Raw genomic sequence first — 22,606 nt, forward strand, 5'->3', positions numbered from 1 at the left:
TTTTCTCCAGGATAGAGTTATGGGCTTCAAAGCAATACTATTTCCTGACACCCCTCCTTCCACTATTTGTCTGCTCCACCAGAATAATGTTCTGGGAGGGGTGGGGCGTCTTTTAGATACCTGATTATTTGCTTGTTTCCACCTGTACCCACTCAGTTCTATAACTATCACTGCAATAGGGGCGTACACTAACAACTAATACAGGACTTTTTCCAGATAAGCTCATTTCTAGATAAAGTCCGTTTAGCTCAGGTTCAGTGGAGGTAAGATATACTCTTGTGCAGCCTGTATCACCTGATGTTATCCTATAGTGATTGAGCCTGTGCTGCAGCGCTGGTGTGATCCATTGTTATTATACCTCAATGACAGAAGAAACGGGTGAGGAGGGGGGAGAGAGGAGGCTTTGAGGGGCAAGAGGTAGAAAGTGGGACATAGGCAGCATTAGTGCCGGATAGCCTGGGGGGCCTGGACTGATGTGTCAGGCATGACATGTGGATGTCTAGCCCCCCACACATGCGTGCACAGACACACACACACACACACACACCACTGGGTAAAGGTCCTGCAGTTGACCAGATGCAAAATGGGATGGACAAAAAGAAAAAAATGAAAAAGGATGCTTTTTTCCAACATGATTACTCTTTGAAGATGCTAGTTCATTTTTGCTAAAAATAAATCTATTGATTAATTACTTAGTCTATAAATTGTTGGAAAGATGATGAACAATGACCATCTCTGCTTCCCAAATCTAAGGTGATCATTTTAAACTGCTAGTTTTGCCAACAATTGTCTAAAACCAAAAGTTTGACTCACAGTTGGTTTAAAACCAAGATATGCAACACATCCTTTAGTTTAAACTTGAATCAGAGAATATATTTTTATTTGATAAATGACTGAAGCCAATAAATGATAAATGACTGAACTGTTTCAACACTAATCACAAAAAAAAATGCAGTTGCAATTGTATTCATAACAGATAGTGCAAATTAGGATTTTATGCTTGAAAGTACACATAATCATCAACATTGATTCGTTTTCTTGATGATTCACAAGTGTTTTGCTCTGTTCATACAATCCTCCCATTTATACATAGACTAAGCGGAGCGGTAGGACAGATAAAGAAACGCCTTTTTCCACACAGGGTTGCAGGCAGTAGAATCCTATTTACAGCAAATATCATTTAAGTAATTTAGGAGGAGGAGCAGTAGTGAAGCAGGCATCTCCTAAAAGGCTTACAGTTCTCTAAAACCTTCACTGACTGCTGTAAATGGATGAAGAATAATTTGGGTTGTTATTTGCCTCTTTCAACCCTGAGTTAATCGGGTTGGCATTGCTTTGGGAATGAGGAGGACGGTCCATAACAGATGTGCTCATGTGCAAAGTGTCCCAAGTCCCCCATGAGGATGCAACACAAAAGCCCTCTTTGCTCCTCCTCCTGTTCCTTCATTCCTCTTCCCTCCTCTGTCGTCCTCTTTCCATCACGCCATATTCCCTTCTTGACCTTTGCAGTGGGCATTGCCTCTTCTCACAAATTTACCTCCCTCTGGTCCCTCTTGTGCTTGTGCTGTTTCCATCCCCACTCCACCATCAAAGAAGAGACAGGTAAGAGCTGGAGCAGAGCACTCTCATGTCAGAGAGCCTTTTGGCGTAGACCCATGACCACACGAGTATAACCGTAGGAGCACAGGGCCCTTAGTGTTTTTAACATTGTTTACATGCATATTCCCCATCACCATTCATCAGAAACTAGGGATTTCTACAAGACTGAAGTGTACTACTCTATGCTGATTAGATCTATAAGCTTGAAGAATATTTTCTGTACTACTCTACTCCATTGCATCCATTTTGTCTGTCCTCCTTCACCTTCTGTCCTTCGAGTCTTCCTCCCTTTGCTTGTGACTGAAGAGTCACCTCACAAATTGCCACAGAACTGCTGAGGTATAAAGTCCTTCCTGTTTGGCACACTCTATGGCTAAACTTTATATGTAATTCCTTAACTCCATAATTTCACTTTGTGCTAGAATAATGAATGAGATAGGTTATTTTCTCCCTCGGAAGGTGTACGCCCTTGGCTAGGAGGAATCAGGTGTTAATTTTGAGGTCCAGAGGGATTTCCGTGGCCTCTTCTCCCTCTTGGCCCTGTGCTGGGCTCTTAATTAAGGAAATGACAGCTCTCCTAGCAGAAGCAGTAGCCATAATGTAGCTAATAGTGTTACAGGCAGCCACTCAAAAGTCAGTCTCTAGTGATTTTCTATCCCCAGAAATACTATTGACCTATCCCTAGCAGCTTCTCCACCCCAGCCTCTAAACAGAGTATTACTTTCCTGCCGGTCCAGAGGGAGTCATCTGACTAAGAGCACCTGGAGTTATTGGCAGCAGATTATGCCCTGTGTTATTGTTGAGGGCTTTGGTGGGAGTAATGAAACACTGAGCTAAATCACTGGTGATTTTGACTCTCTTGCATTCTACAAGGAGTTAAGTAAATCATTATAAAGCCCATATATATATCTATATATATATATATATATATATTTATATATATATATCTATATGTGTGTGTGTGTGTGTGTGTGTGTGTGTGTATGTATATTATAGGCTGCTCTCTCCTATGTGGCATTGCTTTTTGTGTAACGTTATGATTTGGACTTTATTCTGGGCTGTTTTAGATAGAAAATGGAAGTGAAATGATCTGTTGCTCTCCATTTCTTTCAGCTCTCACTGCAGTGCCACATCAGCTTTCCAAGTGGCATTAACAAAATCAATGGTCAAACAATCTGGGACAATTGGCTGTGTATTGATGGAATTAAACCTTGTGTATGATGTGGGTCGCTGTTTATTTGAGCCCATACTGTTGTCATCAACATCAACAAACATTTGAGGTTGAAATTCACCATCATTTTGCATATTTTTGCACAATAATTACCACTAATGCTATAATTCCAACTCAGAATAACAATTAAGAATGAAATTAGCTAATAATCTTCAGTTTTTTTAAAAATGTATTCAACTGTTTTCCATGAATTAGATTTCAGTGGAAAGGAAATTCACAAAATCTCAATAGCAAATACAAGCTCTAAGCCAGACGTTTTCAAAAGGACCATTATAAAAATGGGGGTTGGCTGTTCATTCTGTATAGCCTGAATCGTTACCAGGCCTCTCTCGTACATTTGACAACTTACATAATGCATTTCCACTAAAATAGCTTAAGTGTTAAAGCTTCTTTTATGGGCAAAAATTGATTCATAAATGCACTGAGGCGAAAGCTAACATGAACACAAAGCTTTCAATAACACCCATTTTATCCAGACTGTCAATGTATGAAGCAGTTGCATTAGACAAGGTGGCATGCTGATTGCTTTATGAAATCCAGACTAATTGTTTTGTGGAATAGTCCTTGGGGCACCCTCCATTAAGACAGGCAGAACGAAGTCAAATAAATATAGCTCTTTGCCCCCCCACCTTCCAACACACATACAGCACCAGAGGCCCTCTTCCTTGTGTGGCATTGGAAGTCGCTCTCCAGTGGCCACTTTGCTGATCAATGAAAGAGAATTTATATAGTGGTGGATATTGGCAATATTTCCATGGCATAAGTCACATCAAATTCCACTATGCGCCCTTTAATAAATATAATTATTTCACTTAAATAAAAACTAAGTGTTGCCTCATGTTATTAAAGTCATCATTTTTTGGCCTTATATATATATATATGTGCAGTACATGGGCAGTGGGTAAAGTGTGTTATTGTTTTTCAGGATGAAGATGTGATTTAAGGATACTTGTACTGTAGTTAAACTGCTCAGGATATTCAAAAAGAGCTGGAGCCTAAATTTCCTAGATAAATGTAAAGCTATGTTGAATGTGCATGGCCTGTTTTTTTTTTTTTTTATCCATTTGGCCTCTTCTTTCATCTTTTCTCACATCAATACATCCATTCATTCCATTTTATCCATTGTGTGACCTGCGTATAATCACAGCATCAAAAGGACTTTCTTTTTAGTAAAGGTTTGATCGAGATATTTTCTCTGTATACAGTATTAATCTCCATCTGGAAATCCTTTTAAGAATTATTCCCATTCGATAAGCAGATTTTTATTTTTTATTTTTTTCGTTTTAAGAAAAAAAAAGCAAAACACGTACAAATATTCTAGTAATAAAAAGAATTGAAGATTGACTCCCTGGATATCTCTCCTGTCAGCTATTTAATTTAGTTAAAGAAATTACACACATCCTTTGGGGGAATACGTGCATGTATATTTATTTATTATTGATTTTTCTCCTGCGATAAATGTGTTAACGTTACTGATATTTGCAAGGGGATGATGCTTTCTAAGTTATTGTGAAATGATGCAATGAAAGGCATCAAGGAATCGTTTTTCAGTAAGTCTCCCCTACAGTGTTTATCAGATAGAATACATTATTCACAACCAATATCTTAACTACAGTCATGAGCCATACTGTTTGGAGCTTTTTGATGATAAAGTCTCATTCCTTCATTGTCGTTGAATATCTTAATTTAGCTAATCAGGTTTGTTAAAATGATAATTTGATAATTCACTGGCATAAAAGTTGCTCAGTAGCACTTCTGGGTATATTATTGTTAGCACAGGGCAGCAGCTGCATTCACAGAATCGCCTGTGAGATTGTTGGAAAGTTTGAGTTGCTGTAAATTGAAATCAGACTGTTTCAAGTCTGGGGGAGAGGAACTACTTTAATTTGATAACTTCCAAAGTCAGACAATGCTTAGAGGCAGTACCCCTAATAAAATCCAGTAAAAAAATATATGGTCTCATAATACCTACTCTCCAGGTTTCTATATAAATTAGACATTAAACAGAAGATTATGATGATATTGTACTTTTTGTAGCTTTATATTAACTGTAGTACAGCCACAAGGTCGTTCCTTTGTGTTCAGATTGATCTTAATTCTACATACTGAGGGCACAGGGTGGGGTTGTGCACAACGCGATCTATAATGGGAGAAATAATTGCTGAAAAGAGACTGGCTTGTCAAAATGTCCACTGCGTTGCAAGGCTGATAAGCGAGAGGATGTGGACCTTCATCGAAAAGCAAGGCCAGCCAGCCAGAGGTAGAAACCAGCTAGAAAAGCAGGCTTCCCCTTGGGCTTTCACAACCATCAAATGCTTGAGGTTCATTTGTTAGGTCATGCCATTCACCAATTATTTGGATTTTATGTAAAGATGAAATGATTTTAGTTGGCGGAGGGGGAGTTTAAAATGTAATGCATAAATATTCCTGACAGGCAATGAGATCTTGCTGGCAAGGCTATTCAATAGTACGTTTTGTATGAAGCTTTTATAAAGGGATGAGAAAACCGCTACATAGCCTGTATGTTTAACCAAAAAAGCCTATTCATCTGTGAATAAAAAGACATGCTAGATAAGGTTAAGTTTTTTTTTCTTTATTTAAAAGCTGCGATATTCTATTTAAGAAAATCGATCCTACAGTGGAAATGTGATTACATTTTTTTAAATTTATTGCCAACATTGTGTGGTTTAACAAGGTCATCTGGCCTCGAAACACATTTTCACGATTGGCCTGACTTCATCTACAAATCCACTTTATTCAAGGAAAGCTCTGTAGATCATACATTCAAGAAGATGTTTTATTTGCTTTTTATTAGGACTTTTAAAACATACATTCAGAGCAAAGACATATTTAGAAAATTATAGATGGCATATAACCTTTTTGTAAAACGATCACATTGATATCTTTAAAATCATTTTCAGTTTTCACGATAAACCGACTTTTAACTTTTAATAATGGATGTTTCAGGAACTCATATCTACTTTTAAGTAGTCAAAAAGATTTTAAGTCCCAACTCTCAAAAAAAAGTAAAAGTTTACTTGTGTCTTATGTGAAACTAGATCAAAATAGCATCATTAGATACATTTAATACTCATATTTCTGATAGATGTCAGTAATAAAGACACGTCATTTAATTATTTTATTAATATATTGTTTCTTTGTCATAATAAATATTTCTGACTCAATAAACAGCAATCAAAGTGTCCATTAAAAATAAAACATTTTTAATATGTATGTGTTATCCCACTACAATTTTGTTGACAATGGGCTCGCTACAGAAGCAAACAACCCACTCACTATTGCCAGATGTTGAATCCTGATTGGTGCGTCAGGGTAGGTGATGTTTTTCAGCAACACAAAACTAGTGAGCACAAAACATATTTAAAAACCTCTCAAATTAAATCATCCAACCATTGTAACTTTAGCAACCAATGTTGCATTATTGTAGAAACCCATTTGTGGAGGCCAAAGAAGAAAATTGTCTTTCAGGGCCATATTAATTATCCAAGGTATTTTCAGGGAAAAACAATGTTTTCATCTCTCTGTCACCAAATAATATAGCAAATGATTATAGGGTTATTCAGTCTATACTCTACACTTAAACAAGTCTGCACATTGTGTGGAGTGATTACTGTAAATGAGAGATTGACTTGTTATGATCAGCCACCTTAGATGAACACTCTCAACAGTCTGGGCAGAAAATCCACAGATTATTTAATTGAGATGTCTTCAAGTAAAAAGCTTAAAAATCTTGGATTACTGCCTGAAGGTTGATCAAATGTTCATCTTCATCTAGTTTAAAGCTAATGCTGCAAAACAAGCTAAAAATGAAACACATAGGGTTATCATTGGCACACCTGGGTGAATTGAATCAGGGAGCAGATGTTATCCACTGTATTGATAGGCTGTCACTCAGGGCTCCTTGTTTATAATTGCTCATAGCTGTGCTAAGATTAGGTTTCCGTAGTACAACCCAAAGTTGTTAAAAAGACATTTATCGTCTGAACCACGTAACTGTTAGATTTTCCAACTCTCTTTTTTGAAAATCAATGTGATGTTACCTTGTGTATTTGTTTTATATTGGAGTGTGAATTTATACATTTCTTAACTTAATCTTGCAGGAAAATCAAACTGAATACTGTAGCATCTTTTTTTTCACCAGTATCAGATATTAGTTTATGTTAACAGGTTTACAGTAGGTTCAAGTTTTCTTTCATGTCTTTTGATCTTTAAAGCAAATTCAATTTTCAGGCAGTTCTTAAGTTAAGTAAATGCTCCCAGATAATAAAGTCAATTTTAGTTATGTGGCATTTTTCTTCTAAGCAGTCATTTTGGTGAAAGACATCCAAGAGACATTTCATTCTTCTGACAGTTCTTTCTGCAAGATTTACTCATCTTTGCACTCCCCAAGCCTTTGTGTCAACAGTGAGCCATCATGCGATCTCAATATCGTCGGGGTCAAAGGGTGAGGGTCAGAGCAGCCTTTCAGGCTCTTCAGTGCAGCCCACACTTGGTTTACTGTTGGAAGATTCTGTGAGATAGGGATTGCTATGATATCTAATCGTTGGTGTTCTTTGTTTTCCCTGCAGCCATCAGCAAGCTTATTATCATGTCCCTGTCTGCTCTGCTCCGCTCTGCCCTCGCAGCAAACAGGTCTGCTTGTGTCTTGTGGCTGTAGGCTCAGAGCGGAGTCGAGGAGTGGGTTTAGATGAGTGATACTCACTGATGTAAATGGCTAAATAATATGGCCCCAGTGTTTGTGGTGGAGCTCTATCTCTCAGTGGTAATCTGGAACAGTATGCATCATCCCCTATCAATGAGCCTCTCCACTGCTTGGTAATTTATTCAGTGCTACAGCGGTTATTGATAAAACACTTAAATATAAATCCCCCTCCTTTCCCAACTGCCCCCATCTGCTGCATACAACACTCTGTGTTTTAATATAACAGCATGCTCTGTGCTGTCTGTTTATTTACTTATATTGACTGTGTTGATCTAAGGTGGAATCTTTGTTTTCTTGTTTTTTTTTTCTACTTTTCTACATGGATGCCTGCTTCTTGTTCTTTCAGGGGCCCGAGATGGTTCAGTGCAGTCCGACGTCAGCAGCAGTCCTTCTGAGCAGAGTCAACTGGGCCAGTCTCATCCAGGATACCCAATGGGCCCACAGGTGAGAGAAAGGATCTGTAAACTAACTTGACCCAAACATGCTGTCAGTTTAACCGTGGCAGCAGCAGGGCTCAAAAAAGCCTGACCAATCATGTTATTCGATCTGAACAAACCTGCCCGTCAACCTACTTCCTACTTGTGCTCACTTTGCCCTTGCACTCAATCCTCAAGTCAAGTCTCCCACAAGGCTTTGCAGGCAGACATGTTACCACTCTAGCTACAACTAAAAAGAAGTTTGATGCTCCGAGAGCTAAAACCAGAATTAATATCTGTCTGTATTTTGTACAATGGCAACAAGTCGGAGGCTGAAAACTGATACCATGGAGTCCATATTTCTGATGGACAGATCAGTTTCAATGTGTTTGGGGGGGATTTGTTATTTCCTGAAATCTGTCACGTTAGCCCTGATAACTGTTATGTGTATATTAGCCCAGGGCTAACATCAGCTAAGTCACATCTGAATGAGCCATGAGAGATGCTTGTGTTACTCTCAACGCTCTCTCTAGTGGAAAAAAAAAATCCTCCTCACTCATTAGGCAGTGTGTTTTCATGTGGCTTTGGAGAGAGGTCAGAACTCAAAGGTGAGATTTCTTCAGTTGTCTACTTTTAAAATCAAGCTTCCTTTTGCTGGATCACCAGCTATACTGTTGAGTATGTCACTACAACAGTGAATATTCATATATGTGACCTCACCTTTTTTTAAATGAGCCTTGTCCACATAAAAAGCATTAGAAGAACACAGAAAGAAAAAATAAAACAATAAAACTGAACTATTTATTTTTAGGACTTCAGCATCAGGTTCACTCAGTGACCACTGGACATCAATATGAGCAGAATGCAAACACTCAAAGAAGCCAGAATAAGGTGTGTCTATTCTTGAGTAATTTGAAAGACAAGAAGCTCAACTCTGAAAAATTAGTCATGCTTATTCTGGTCACAATTAGAGTAAGAGCGTGAGAGCTTCAATAATGAAATCACCACCTTGGCCTGCTAATATTCACTTTCTTTAAATGCATGACTGAAACAAAACAAACATAAAAATACTGTCACTGAATGCTACACTGTAACCCTTTCTAGCTAAAATGTGAAATTGTAAAGTATTTTGCCTATCACACATAATCTTCAAATGTAATTGAGTTGTGGCACTAATGAGCTGACAACACAAGCCTTGTCGAAACAAGCAGAGTAACAAAGAGCCCAGGCCTGCAGCTCTGTTAATAGCTTAATCAGCCATTGTCCTATCTGATTGGATTTATTGGCCTGGTGGCTCAGTGATGTTTAATGAACATCTATCTCATTAGTGTTGCTCAATGTCATCGCTCAAACACACACACACACGCACACACACACACACACAAAAGGGTTTCCTCCACCCTTTTTAATAAGGCCATTCTCCACTGCAGTCGGTGTTACTCAATGACAGACAGTCCTCATCAGGATAAACAAAAGAGGAAACATTTGAGGAAGCGAGCAGTTCAGTTCTGCTGGGCAGGTTTGCAGGGTAAGAAATCCCCAGTGAAGCAGTCAGTCTGCTGCAAATGGAGATAAAGAATGAGCTTAATTAAAAGCACTTTCCTGATTACACATACCCTTGCTGGTCAAAGCCACCATTTTGGTAATGGATAAGAAATAAACACGAAGGGGAAAGCGTCGCAAGCAGGCAGCAGTTAGAGTCTGAGCCTCAGCAGGCGGCTCTCAACAGTCACCATCTAATATATTAATGCTGTCAGTACAGTCTCTGTGAAGCTAACACTTTTCAGAAACAAAGGCGCTCCGCATGCCATACCCAATTCTCTTGTTCCAGGATCAATATGTTTTGATAGATTCTCGCTCCAGAGCCGGATATTGTTCGAACAACCATTATCCAATGGTAGTTTACCCAACATGAATCCACCTTCCTTCTGTTTCCCACTCGCAGTTAGGATGACAAAAGTCTGCTATCTGGGTGATTATGGGCAATTTCTCAGTGCCAAAGCTGCCAAGCAGATAGAAAGGCCTATTCTTCCCTGATGGGCAGAGATGCTGGGTACAACATCTAGTCCTGAGTGGGGCTGCTTCCCCATCCAGAGTCCAACACACACCCAGTTCTGTGCGTCTGTGTGGCCCCTAGGAGGCCACTTCTCAACACTCAGCTGTCAGGCTTGCCAAGCAGCTTTCTAGCAGCACCTATGGAGAGGACAAGAGCGAGTATCAGGCAAAAAGACAGACTGCTTGTAAATCTAGATGAGTGATGCTGGGCATTCTCATAGTAAGAGGTTGTAGTGTGACTGCAAAGCTGAGCAGTTTACATTTACACTAAATTCATTCTTGTCTCTGCATTGTGTTCGCACCTCAGATGAAGATCATAATCAGTCTTAAAATGGAACGACAAACAGCCTAAAGAGCAGCAGCTCTTGCATGCTCTAACAAAAAATCTCCAAAGAACTTTCTCTCTGCAGCTGTGTGCGTGTGCCTAACAGCTGCCTTCTTTTCCAACACTGCCTGTAATGATAAATAAATCAGGGCTACCTCTGATAATTGTAGAATTGTCTTTTAATGTTATTCCCTTCTATGTGAGGCTGTCTTTGCTGTCAAGCTTGGCAATTTCATTTTGTTTGATTCACAGATGAAATGTTCAAAGAGTGTCTTTGATTATATGCTTCTTCGATTCGAGATTAAATTTATTTTAAAACATGAGATTAAACATATGTCACTTGCAGCTAACAAATGCGTCGTCTTTTGTTGTTGTCCTCTGAGGATTCTTTGAGCTCTTGGATTATTAATTCATTTTTTAAAGTTAATGGCAAATTTCATTTTGAATGCTCTCAGAAGCATCAGATATTGTCATTTGTTATGCACTGTTGTTGTGTGTCAAAGAGGAATCCTATGTAGGATGTGTGATTACAGCCAATAACATCTCTTGACTTTTTAAAAATCTTTTAACAGCTTACAGTCACAAACAGGTATTAATTTTTCTTTCATAATAGATAATGGGTCCTGAGAGTGTGTGGTGGCTTTAAATGCACGTGACCTCTTACCTCTTAAACTGTGATCACATGTATGTCAGCGTGTGTGCAGGCGTTCTGCACAGGGCAGGGTTATCACAGTGACATGCCTGTCACCTAGGTGCACGAGGCTTGTGAGTATGGTGGGCTCTTCGCACCAGTCAGCCCGCTCTGCATCCTGTGCAAGCTGCAAACACACCATGCAAAACAGAAGCAGATAGCTGACAATTGGAGTTAAAGGTTTGTGAACTTAAGTCACAGTGGAGGAGTCAACACAGTGCAGCCTGGCTTTACCCAGCAATGTCTAAAGGCTGCTTTACTCTGGGCACAACACAAGCTGACAATGTACTTTTATCATTTTATACCAAACAATTCAATTCAATGCTTAAACTATAATTTTGTTGGATTTTGCCGCATCTTCAGTATCTCCTGCCTAAAACCTCCTGTGTAGATTCAGTTTGACATGCTCCAATGCTGACACAATTTGAAAAAGGTTTCATGAGAATGGATGAAATTTAAGATGTCATTGCCTGTACATTCGTGGAGATTTCAGCCATGGGACAAACCTTCCCACCTTCTAGCTCAAAGCTCTCAATGAAAAATGTGCTGGTATATTTCCAAACCCACTTTCTCGGAAAATACATTTGAAGAGATCTTCTACTGTGCAAAATATCTCAGAGCGATACTTCTGATAACATATCTTTTCCTCTACGAGTATGACTGCACAGATTCCACTTTAACTAATATGAATGAATGGATACGTGAAGAGACAAGAGTGATGTGTTATATCTCTTGTAAAAGGAGTAAAGTACTGCTACTCTGTATGTTTTTTTTTTTTTTTTCAAAAAGCACTGTGTATTTCAGGCACATTTCTATGATACCAGGGTTTTGTTCAATGGGATGAAACATAACTCTGCATTTCTGTGAAAGAAAAATTCACACAACGATGGGATTTGATCTCTGTCAGTACCAACAGCAGTATGTTTTGACTGTCAGTGTGTGACACAGCAAAGCACAGAGTTCAGCTGTAAAACAGCTGCATTCATCAAAACACATTGATTGATGCCAAGTTGGTGACATCTGCTTTACTTGTTTCTGTTATGCATCCTGTGATATGAAATAATGTATATCCATTAGTAAAACGTGATATCCTTATTCAGTGTTTGACTGCTCTAAAGCAAGCATAAGTATTCAAGAAGGACCAGTTAATGATTCAGTATTATCATGGTGGGTTGTCGAGAAATCTAATTGTGTTTTTGTTTTTTTTATTTTAAGCAAAAAATATATATATAACCAAAAATGGTTGTTGAGGTTTTTATTTTATACACAGAGCTGAGTGTTATGTAATCATTACAGAATACAATACAATTAACTAGTTAGATTATTTATGTGATATTAATTCATTATAATAAATGTCACTATTGGAATGTGTTCTCATGGGCTTTAGCCATATCGCTCAATACTTCAAATTTAGCAAGTATTACACAGTAATGGAATATTTAGCATAAATGCATTCGAATTACAGTTACTTGTAAAGCACTAGACATTTTGGACTTAAGTGATAGGTAGATAGCATGTGTGGTTAAAATGTGGCATGTTAGAGATTTGACTTTTTAGGGCAGTTTTGTAAACCTTTATTCCTTAAAATAAGAAATTTGAAGTAATCTGAATATATACAGTTTTTTGCCTACTTGCAATTATGAGCTGGTACTAGGTTACATGCTGCAAAATATCCAGAATAACACAACAAAGTCCATTTAATAAAGCGATTATTTCCAATGCCATATTGTGGCTATGGTTTTTTTTAACACATTTAAAAACCTTTGATGTTCTGCATGCATCTGATCATGTGTGTTTTGTCTGTGTCCTACAGTCACTCCTGGTAGCACAGCAGCTGGCCAACGCAGTAGGCGGTGTGATGTCTGGGGCAGCGCCAGGCATGAACCAGCCCATCCTCATCCCCTTCAATGCAGGTGGACACTTGAGCGGGCAGCAGGGTCTGGTCCTCTCCCTCCCCACAGCCAACATCCAGAGCCTGGTGGCTGCTGCTGCTGCAGGGGGTATCATGACGCTCCCCCTCCAGAACCTGCAAGGTAAGAAAGAGGGACAAATGGACACGCACCTACGGAAAACACCCCCCAGAAAAACACATTTGTTTGACAAAACAAAACAAGAGTCAAAAAGAATTCAGATATTCTAGGCAGCTGATGGATGCTCTAAAAAGACATTGCAATATGAAGTCATTTGTCTTGGTGGTCTTTTAACGCTAATGGAGGTTTGTCTACGTGATGAGTCATAGAACAAGAGACACCAGGACGTACTAGTAATAAATAGAGTAAATGTTACTCCTGTTGTATGTCCACTGAATGACACGGAAGAGTTTTTTGTTTTTCTTTTCAACAAAAATGCTTCACAAAGATTCTGACCAGGTAAGAATCCTTCAGGGGTTTGTACCCCAAAAAGCTGCTATCCTCAATTCGCCCAGAGGACCAGCCATATTAATTACAGGTCAACGTTTTGCAGTGCGTCGCAAAAGCACTTTATGCTTCTTTCTTGTTCATATGAGTGCACTGTACTTCACTTTTTTATCTCTTTTCCACCTCATCTGCCCATCCACATGGCTGTACTTATCTTTGTCTTTTAAACTTTAATGGCCAAATGTTCTCTTTTGATCATAGTTGTAAATGGTTTTCATTTTAATGTTTAAAACATGGTCTCTTTTATACCATTAGATTGAGGGATGGATGGGGAAACCGTCAGTCATAAATCTTGGATGAGAAAGCAGCACTAATGTAAAAAGATGCCAGGCTACATGTAAAGCAGTGTGTTTTTAGGATGGAGATTACAATAATGTCAGTGCAGCATAAAGTGCAGGAAAGGCTCCCTTCATGTGGGGAAATGGATGGACAGATGCCCTGAGTGAGGAAATGTGGAGGTAGAAGCCTAATGGACACAAACATGCATAAATAACAGCAGCCATCGCTGTGGGCAGAGCTTTTAATAAACCCACATCTATCCAGCGAGCCCTTCTATGTATCCGTCAGCAGTGGACGATAATGGGCCCAGCAGGCCCATATGACTCACACTTCAACACATCTTCTTCCTGGTGCATGAGGGACAAGCCAGAGGCTCCAGTGATCTGATGAACTGATCGACACACATTGTCAGGGTGTCAGAACGCCAAAACAAACACCTCTCAGTCATTCTTATTGTCCACTGCCAAACAAACCAACAGACAGTCTGGTATTCACTGTCCCAATAAAATTCTCCGTCCATGAGCAGCAGTGAAAAAAAAAAAAAACTGTTATAGAGAAATGCCTCTGTGGCAGATCTTTTTTTAAGCGTGTGGACTGACAGACTGCCTGTTCGCACGTCCTCTTATCTGAAGGGGATGCATTGAAGGGACCTCCATGGAGAGAAAGTGACACAAGTCACGAGTGAAGCTAAATGTCTTGACTGTGTCCGGACCCCTCTGGCCACATGGCGCTTCTCCACTCTCCCCTGTCTGAGTTCATCACAGCTCTGCTGAATGAGGCCTGCTGGCACAGCACCTCTGTCAGACAACTGCAACTCTGGCCTCTGCCCCTCATATCCCCGTCGCTTCTCCTCCCAGCCCCGCTGGGTATCCAGGCCTGATTAATCACACATATAATACAGCATTGCACTGTCACCAGGGAGCAGTCAGCTCATTTCACGACCTCAGGAGCAAGTGTGCTTTACAGCGTTCACGCTGCTAGCTAATTAGTGTCAGATCAGACACAAGACAACTGTGAGGGACATTAATGAGACTCTAGGAGGACCCAAGCCAGTGGGTGTATTTAAATGTAATGAGGCGGCTAATGACCAGCTAATAAGGCTGTTTGTCCTGGGGAATGGGAAGGAATTGTGTATTTAACCTGAGAGTCAGCATGCTTGTAGTCTCATGATCTTCAGGCTTTAACCATTCATAAAATTGTAATGTTTAATAGGGTATAGGTCAGACTTAGGTATTTCAGCCCAAATTATACTTGTATATTAGTTATATTTTTGTATTTAGGTTTATCGGGGGGCATTAAATGAAAAGTCACATTCAGAACAAACAGTAGCAAATAGCATCTTTGATCACACATTTTGATCATGCTAATCAAAGCTGACTCTGTAGGAAAGGATGATGACAGAGGCGAACCGGCTGGACTGCTGTGAGTTTTAGGAGGGCAGCTCTCTCAGACTGTGATGAATAACTATCACTGTAATGGGGTTGTGCTATAAAGTTGGAGCACTTGCTTAAATAAAACTGAGCAGCATCTTGTGGCAGACTCAGTAAACACAGGCACCAGTGTAACTGGTTATTTGTCAGAATGATTTATGCCTGCAAACATGCAGTAAAAACAAATTCCCAATGAAACTAAACAAGGGAGAAAGTTATCTTTTGTGACAGAGTGCACCCAATTCTAGCTGACTTCACAGAGGCAAAAACTAGGTTGGGTCATGCTAGAGGTCTGTAAATATGACGGCTCATATGGATAAAAAAAAAGAAATCATGTATCATTTTCGCAATTTTGAATATAAGTAAGCACGACTGAAACAGACAAAACATCTACAGACATTTTTGTTGCAAGATACAGTATTGTGCTTTCTGCCGCATTTTTAATACGCTTTCATTTTATAACAAGCAAAGCATGATTACCATACTTGTAAAGCTAGTTGTATCAAAGCACTGTACATGTAACGCTGAATGGAAGGAAGCAGAACAAAGTTGCATCTGTCTTCTCCTCTTCTCTATGACTCACTCAAAGGTAATTCAAGAAGCTAGTTTACTGGAGCTCTTTCATATTAATAAGCATATTCCATCTCATTTGCTCTCAGCAGAAAGCCAGGCAGTGCATCACATCAGAGAGCTGAGTTCTAATGGTGAGGTGAGAGCATTGTTCCTCTGTTCTCTTCAGCGAGAAACACAAAACAGCACTCAGGCTTCCTGATAAAGGTCGGCATCCCACTCACCTGCAGTAATGAGACCCAGTGTTAGTGCCAATCAAAGGCATGTCTGCCGTTTTGATGAAAACGCTCAGTGGCGTCGTTTGCAGGTTGCGGGTGTTGGCATGATACAAATTAAGGAAATCACTCTGCTCATTACACCACCAAAGGGTGGGCTCCTGGGGGAAGAGGCAGATGTTTCCACACTAGTTAGACATGTCAGACTACATCTATTCTGCCTCAGCTGACTGCTGCTCCTTTAAGAGGTTAGTTCACCAGGCCGGGGCACTGACTTAACCTCACTCTGTTGTGGGAATGCCTCTGTGTCCCTTTACTCATTATATTATCAGAGATAGAGGACTTCAAAAATCCTTTTTGGGCTTGTTATAGCCACACTAGTTGCTCATTGCGGTATTCGTCCCATGTGTATATTTGCCGAATCATTTTTGGTAAGGAAAGAAATAAGCTATTGTTTGTGGGCACATTCAGCCAGCATAACAGTACATTAAGAGGACGCAGTGCAGTCCACATTTCCTCACATCAGCATCTGCCATCTTAACACAATAGAGGCCAAACCCATCCTTTCTCCCTTATCGCTGTTTAATTTGAAGGGTTCTCAAGCAGTATGTATTCCACGTCGTCCTTTAATGATTTAACTTTGCTGTGGTTGTAAGATGACTCGCAGGGGAGAGAGCTGCATTAAATAAATAACAGTGATAAAATGTAGACCTCATACATTTCAAAGCTAATGCAACTAGCAGTGCAATAGGAGCAGCTGCACACAGTCCTGGAGCGGTAATTTGATTGATTTGTTGTGACAGCAGCCAAATAATTGAGAGTGAGAGGTGCTGCTGAAGATGAAGCGCAGGCAGAGGTAGGTTCACCAAGCAGTCCCAGCAGATATGGCACCCGGGTTCTCATCTCTGCCATTGATATCTGCCAGTAGTTTATTGTTTGTCTTCAATAAGCAGCTTGGAAACGTGTGGGGTTACTGCCTTTGTGACAGTTTGGCGATGGAAAAAAAAATCACCAATCAAAATGTTCAGAGGAGCGATGAGGGGGTTAGAATCAAACACACAAATTTATATTTGGGCTGATCTGCAGGTTTACTGTACATGCATATGAACACACTGACACACTCCCATGAGGCTCACAATTTATACTCTGATGTCTTTCTTGAAGCTGAGAAATGGGTAAATTTTACCCCATGGCGTTTCACTTGTTGCAGTCATGCTAATGAGTTGTTCTGAATTCAGTTTACATATGTTTCATAATAGTGCAAAAATAACAGTATGAACGATGTACTATATATTAGAATTAAAAATATGAATTAAGTGTGTGTACGACTGAAAACATGATTTAATACATGCATCTGCAAATATTTTATTATGTTTTCTGCCAGGTGAGAGACTGTATTGCTGTTTGTCTTAACCTGCTGGCTCTTGACTTGTGTTGTTTCTGTGCATGGTGGCAGTGTCACTCTGGCTCAGCCATGCCACAGGACAGCACACTGCCAGAGCCTGAAATAGACAGAAAGAAAAGAAAAGGGGGGAGGATGAGTCTTTATGGCGGTGTGGAGGAGGACAATAATATTGTTAATCAGATGTGGCTGTGTCTGCTCCTCCACAGCAAACCCTGACATCTGCCCTCACTGGTAAACACTGAGGGAGGCTTTTTGCAAACCTTCTGCCATAAACAAAGTCTACAAGGCAGCCTGTCCACGTTGCACGCTGTATCTGTCTGTACTGTGGAGGCAGAGTGTGTAATGCATTTATTTTAATGGGTATTGAAGCAGAAGTATATTAGAAGAAGATAGTTTTTATGCATTAGAGGTTTAAATTTGAATTTGAACATGAATATTTAAGTAGCTTCCAATTATATGAGTATTACAAACATGAAATGTTATTTCATTAGAATCCAGCTGTTTTCTGTTCCTGAGAAACATCACTTTACCCTCTGTCTGGTGTATTGAAGTTTCAAAATGCAAAATAGGCATATTAATGTGGCCATTCAACCGAATTAACAGTGTCCTATTAAAAAAATACATTATTAGTTATATGGGAATTTTTATTAAACCCTTCCTAACCAATCTCAACCTGTTTTAAAGTCTTCTGCACAATAATATACTTAATATACTAAATATTCAGTATCTAAGATCAGATACATATGTTGATCAGAGACTCCAAGTAACACAGTTTTACATGATCATTTTTTATCAGGTTATTGTAGCTTTTGAATAAACCTGTCAATCAGTAGTCTGAGGTTTCAATAAATGAGGGAGAATTTAATATGGTATATGCTACAACAATTGGCACTGTATTGTTTTCACACTTGTGAAATGCTTCCAGTAAATGCCTTGACCACTTGGCCTCGGAGTTGTTTTGTAGAAATTACATCTCACTTTTTTCCTCCCTATTCCGGCCAGACTGTTTCCAAAAGATTAGCTAAAGGTCTGCTATATTGCTGAGGCGCAATTCAGAAGCTTTCAGCAACAATCTGTAGTCAAGCATTTTAAATGAAAATTGATTTGTGATTTACATGGTCAGTGAGGGGAAAATGAACTTATGAAATGTTGTAAATGAAATATTAGACAAGGTGCAGTGGGAGAGAGCGGACAGAGATGGTAATCTTGCGGAACTGGAATTCCCGCCTGGCAGAACTGGGTGACATTTTACATTTATCTGTGTTCTGCATGAGTTGTAATGTTAATGGTAATTTTATGGGACTGAACTGGAATGAAAATGGTGTTATCACTGATTGCTTCAAATGTAGAATTGTGTAAAGTAGCGCAGCTGCATCTTTTATTTCCCATTCCCCAGTAATGTAAGTTATTGCATGATCTGTTCTTTAAGGTTGAATGTGTGTATTCAGCCTGTTTTTATCAGTGTGTTCGACTCCGAAGGCTTTATATCACACGCCTCTGCTGCTGTGTTTTCATATTAGTGTAAATGCTGCATTTGTTTGCAAATGTTTCTCACATTTATTCAGTAGGTCTTCCTCTGAATTTGTGTGTGATGGTTTGTTTGAAAAATGATCATTGGCAGTATATGGCTGTTTCCACCCGTTTTGTTGTTAGCATCACGATTGCTACTCCTTCTCTAGAGAACAATCGAGATGAAGTACAGCAAACATACTTTCACTGTAGAAACTACTTTATATATAGTGTAATTCTGATATATCCACACTTCAATATAACTGCATATAACATTATAATGCAAACTAACATATTATCAATGAGTATCTATCATGGACTTAATAATACAAGCAAATCAATGTAGCATTACACTCTAATCAATACTACTTACCCTCAGCCCAGATGTTCTAATTTTGATCAATACCTTGTGCAGTGAACATTTCCTATTCTCACTTTGGCCATGTACAACATGTATGGATTTTCATAGAGCTCGCTCTTCCATGTTTGAAAGAGAAAAGACCCAAAGAAGTAGGAAGAACAAACAAAGTAATCCTGCAGCAGCAGCAGCAGCAGCAGCAGCAGAGAGGGGCTTTGGGAGTGTTGGAGCCAGCCTGGATCACACAGAGGTCATTTTTAAACACAGCTCTCCAGTTCCCTGTGTGTGAAACCAAAGAGTCTGTGGTGACATATGTCAGCAGATGGTATGGAACCGAATCCCTCACCAGTGGGGGTGTCTTAGCCACTACTAAAAGCTATCTGTGGTTACTAATTGCTGACCAGGGCCTAATTACCTTAATTAATGGCAGAGGTATCTGGGGGCCAGATTTGTAGGGGCTTTTATCAGTATCAGTGCAGCTTAAAAGGTCCCGCAGGAGGCCTGAGGAGTGTGTAAGTCCCGTGGGTACTATTTCTGGACTAACTGCAGACACATCACAGATGGATTCTGTGGCATCAGTACAGGACAGCATGTTTCAAGAGAGATATCTGTTACTTACAGATCATACAAAAACCTTACTAAGTACATTTGAGGCTGGAGAGGGAAAAGGGCTTTTCTTGTCTTTCTTTCCGCACATATTTTTTATTTTTCTCTCTAATACACACGAGCCAGCTCCCTGAATTACACTGCCGTAATTCACAATGACAAAGTAGACTTAGCACCTTTTTCCACAGACCGTGGGGGATTTTGTTCAGTGAGCTCTCACTGTGAAATTAGCCCTGGTACTTTCATTTTCCAGCTGCAGTGAAATGGTTAAAAGACACAGATCAGCCAGTATGAAAATAGAACTGATTCAACAAAATCTGCTGCTTCCCTTTGCTTGCTTCTCACCCATCCGGCAAAAAACCCTCCCCGCTGTACTCCCCCCCCCTCCCCTTTTTCCCCCCTTCTATCCCATCCTCCCTCCCTCCCCCAACCCCGTCAGGCACCTTGTCCGCATCTGAAGAAGGCTTGTAAGTTTCAGGTGCATACATTTCTTTTGATGATATATTGTCCTGGTGCGGAATTTCATTTACTGATGCTGCCCTTTGCTGAACCTGTTGCTAGTCAGTGAGCACGATAAGCGTATAAGTAGCATGCTACTTCATTCATCATACATCGTTCTGGGCTCTCAAATATCTCATATGCGATTCAGGGAGAAACTACTAAACCAGCACAAAGGATCCCACCAGGATCAGCTGAGGTTCCATTAAACGCGGTGTACAAAATAGAGCACACTTGGTCTTTGCAATCAAATACACATTTTCACTGTTGCATCTACAAAACATTAGCCTTCATTTCATGGTGTACACATTGTTTATATAGCAGGAGGCAAAATCTCAAGTGCGGTGCTCATGTAGTACATAACTCCATTCGCATTGCACATTTTGAATGCATGCATTTTGAAATCTGTTTTTCCCTCAATCATAGTGGCTGCTCTGTGTTGTATTAAACAGCATTAATAATCACAAGAGGCTCAGTGTCACTCAGAAGACTCCACATCACTAAGGCAGACAGTGTTGTGCTGCTGGGCATGTTGTGCTGTGTGAAAGTGCTTACACGCTCCCTCAGACAACCAAAGGGAATAATTAAAGACAGAAGATGGATGCAGAAGAATGGAAAGCAAATCCCATTGTTTGGGGTTATTTCATCCCACTGAATTTCTTTTTCTCACTTTCTTTCGCTCTCTTCTCACATTCCTCCCCAAATGCACTGTGGGTATGTGGCACGCTATCAAAAGCATATGTAAGCGAAGCAGCGCAGAACAAAAGCCTTATGATGTCCTCCTCATACCCACATTGTCTTTTGATTATTCTACAGTCATTTTATATCTGTGTAAGTTGGAAAGGAAAGCAAGGCTTAATGACCCCATAATATACATCACAATACTGTAGCTGCTCAGAAACCACAATGCAAGATTTGTTTTAGATGATTTCAAAACAAGCATACTTATTTTTCATTTGTTCTCCTCTCTTCTAATGGTTTAATTTCTTCAGGCCCTCAAAATCCAAGCTGTTGCCAAAATAAGCCACAATGAAATTCAAATTTAAGGTGAACTAGACTATTAGGGGAACTCTACTCCACTCCATTTCTAGAGCAGTAAATGTAGCCCCTCAATCTCTCTCAGCTTTTACTGTCAGTCAGAGAGCACTCAGTCATCTCCGTGCATCAGGCCCACAATATTGATTTTTCCACCCACTGAAACAGCCGCATGAACATAAATTTTGCATGAAGCTTTTACTCACGGCCTCCGCTTTGGTCTGACGACACATGATGGGACCATGAACACGCTGTAATAACCCATTCTGTCCTGCCAAGACAGGCAGGCTCCGTTTTTAAGAGGACATTGTGTAAAACAACATAGATAAATGTAGTTACATACTTTCCTTCTAAGGGTTTTGTTAAAAATGTAAAACATTACATTGTTCGTGAAATGCATAAAAACAAGATCCTTTACTTGTCTTTTGACCTTCATCATCATAACACGCACCTAGAAGAAAATTAATTATCAGACTTTATTAAGATTTTATCCAAAAGCTACTGATAAACTGAGCTTTGTAGTAATAGTAGGGCAACAGCTCACTTCACTGATTAACAAACGTAGAAGCAGAGCAGCAGCACCTAATTGTTAAGATTAATTTGTGTAATCTTTATTTGGATGGAAAACCTGTACACTCTCGCCGCCCATGGCACATGGCGTGACATCACAAAGTCAGTTTAAAAGACAGGAAAAGCAACTATCAAAACAATAGCAGTAATTCTTATACACAAAATATAGTGAAAGTAAACTAGATCTCACTTTACTTGAGCACCCCAGAACTCTCTGAAGGGTCCCTTGAGGTCCTTGGACCACACTTTGGAAATCAATAACTGAGTGAAAGCAACACCAAAAGGGCAACATTATCAAATACACAGGGATTTTCTTGTATGTGTAACATCTCCATGGAGAGGATTTGATTCTTTGAAATACTTCCCCCAGAGTGAGAATTGTACAGCACTGCTTGATATTGCCTTGCATCACAAAGGCAAAGTATTATCTCTGGATCCCTACAAGCGATGTGGTTTACGCTCTGAAATCCTGTGGCTACGCGACTCCGCTCAAATCTTAACTGCTTATATTTTTTTGTAGTTGCTGAGTTCCTCCTGCAGCAGGACTGAAACACTCATATTGCCTGTTATAGCTCTGAGTAATGTTTTGATTTACTCGCACAATAGTTCCTTTAATGTTTAATTCTCCGAATGTTTGTTCTACCCATATCCAAGGCGTCAATCTATTCTCCATC

At 39.7% G+C, this 22,606-nt stretch overlaps 1 protein-coding gene and 1 long non-coding RNA gene across 4 annotated transcripts in view; one reads left to right on the forward strand and one right to left on the reverse strand.

Annotated features, from left to right (window-relative positions):
* The window catches only part of pou6f2 (POU class 6 homeobox 2), a 70,422-nt gene that overhangs the window by 12,113 nt on the left and 35,703 nt on the right, over window positions 1–22,606 (forward strand). For 2 of the 3 annotated variants that reach the window (XM_026291737.1, XM_026291738.1), the window contains 2 exons: window positions 7,900–7,997; window positions 12,854–13,073. In XM_026291737.1, the coding sequence (XP_026147522.1) occupies window positions 7,900–7,997; window positions 12,854–13,073 (318 nt within the window). Of the gene's footprint in view, window positions 1–7,158; window positions 7,296–7,899; window positions 7,998–12,853; window positions 13,074–22,606 lie in introns of those variants that run through there. The other variant, XM_026291739.1, reaches the window with a different exon arrangement.
* LOC113121366 (uncharacterized) lies at window positions 12,954–19,376 on the reverse strand. The gene is made up of 3 exons (XR_003294707.1): window positions 19,239–19,376; window positions 17,366–17,453; window positions 12,954–13,066 (listed from the first exon to the last, which is right to left on the reverse strand). It is a non-coding gene; the product is annotated as an uncharacterized LOC113121366 (long non-coding RNA).

Source organism: Mastacembelus armatus, chromosome 20, assembly GCF_900324485.2.
Source record: "Mastacembelus armatus chromosome 20, fMasArm1.2, whole genome shotgun sequence".
Classification (NCBI taxonomy): domain Eukaryota; kingdom Metazoa; phylum Chordata; class Actinopteri; order Synbranchiformes; family Mastacembelidae; genus Mastacembelus; species Mastacembelus armatus.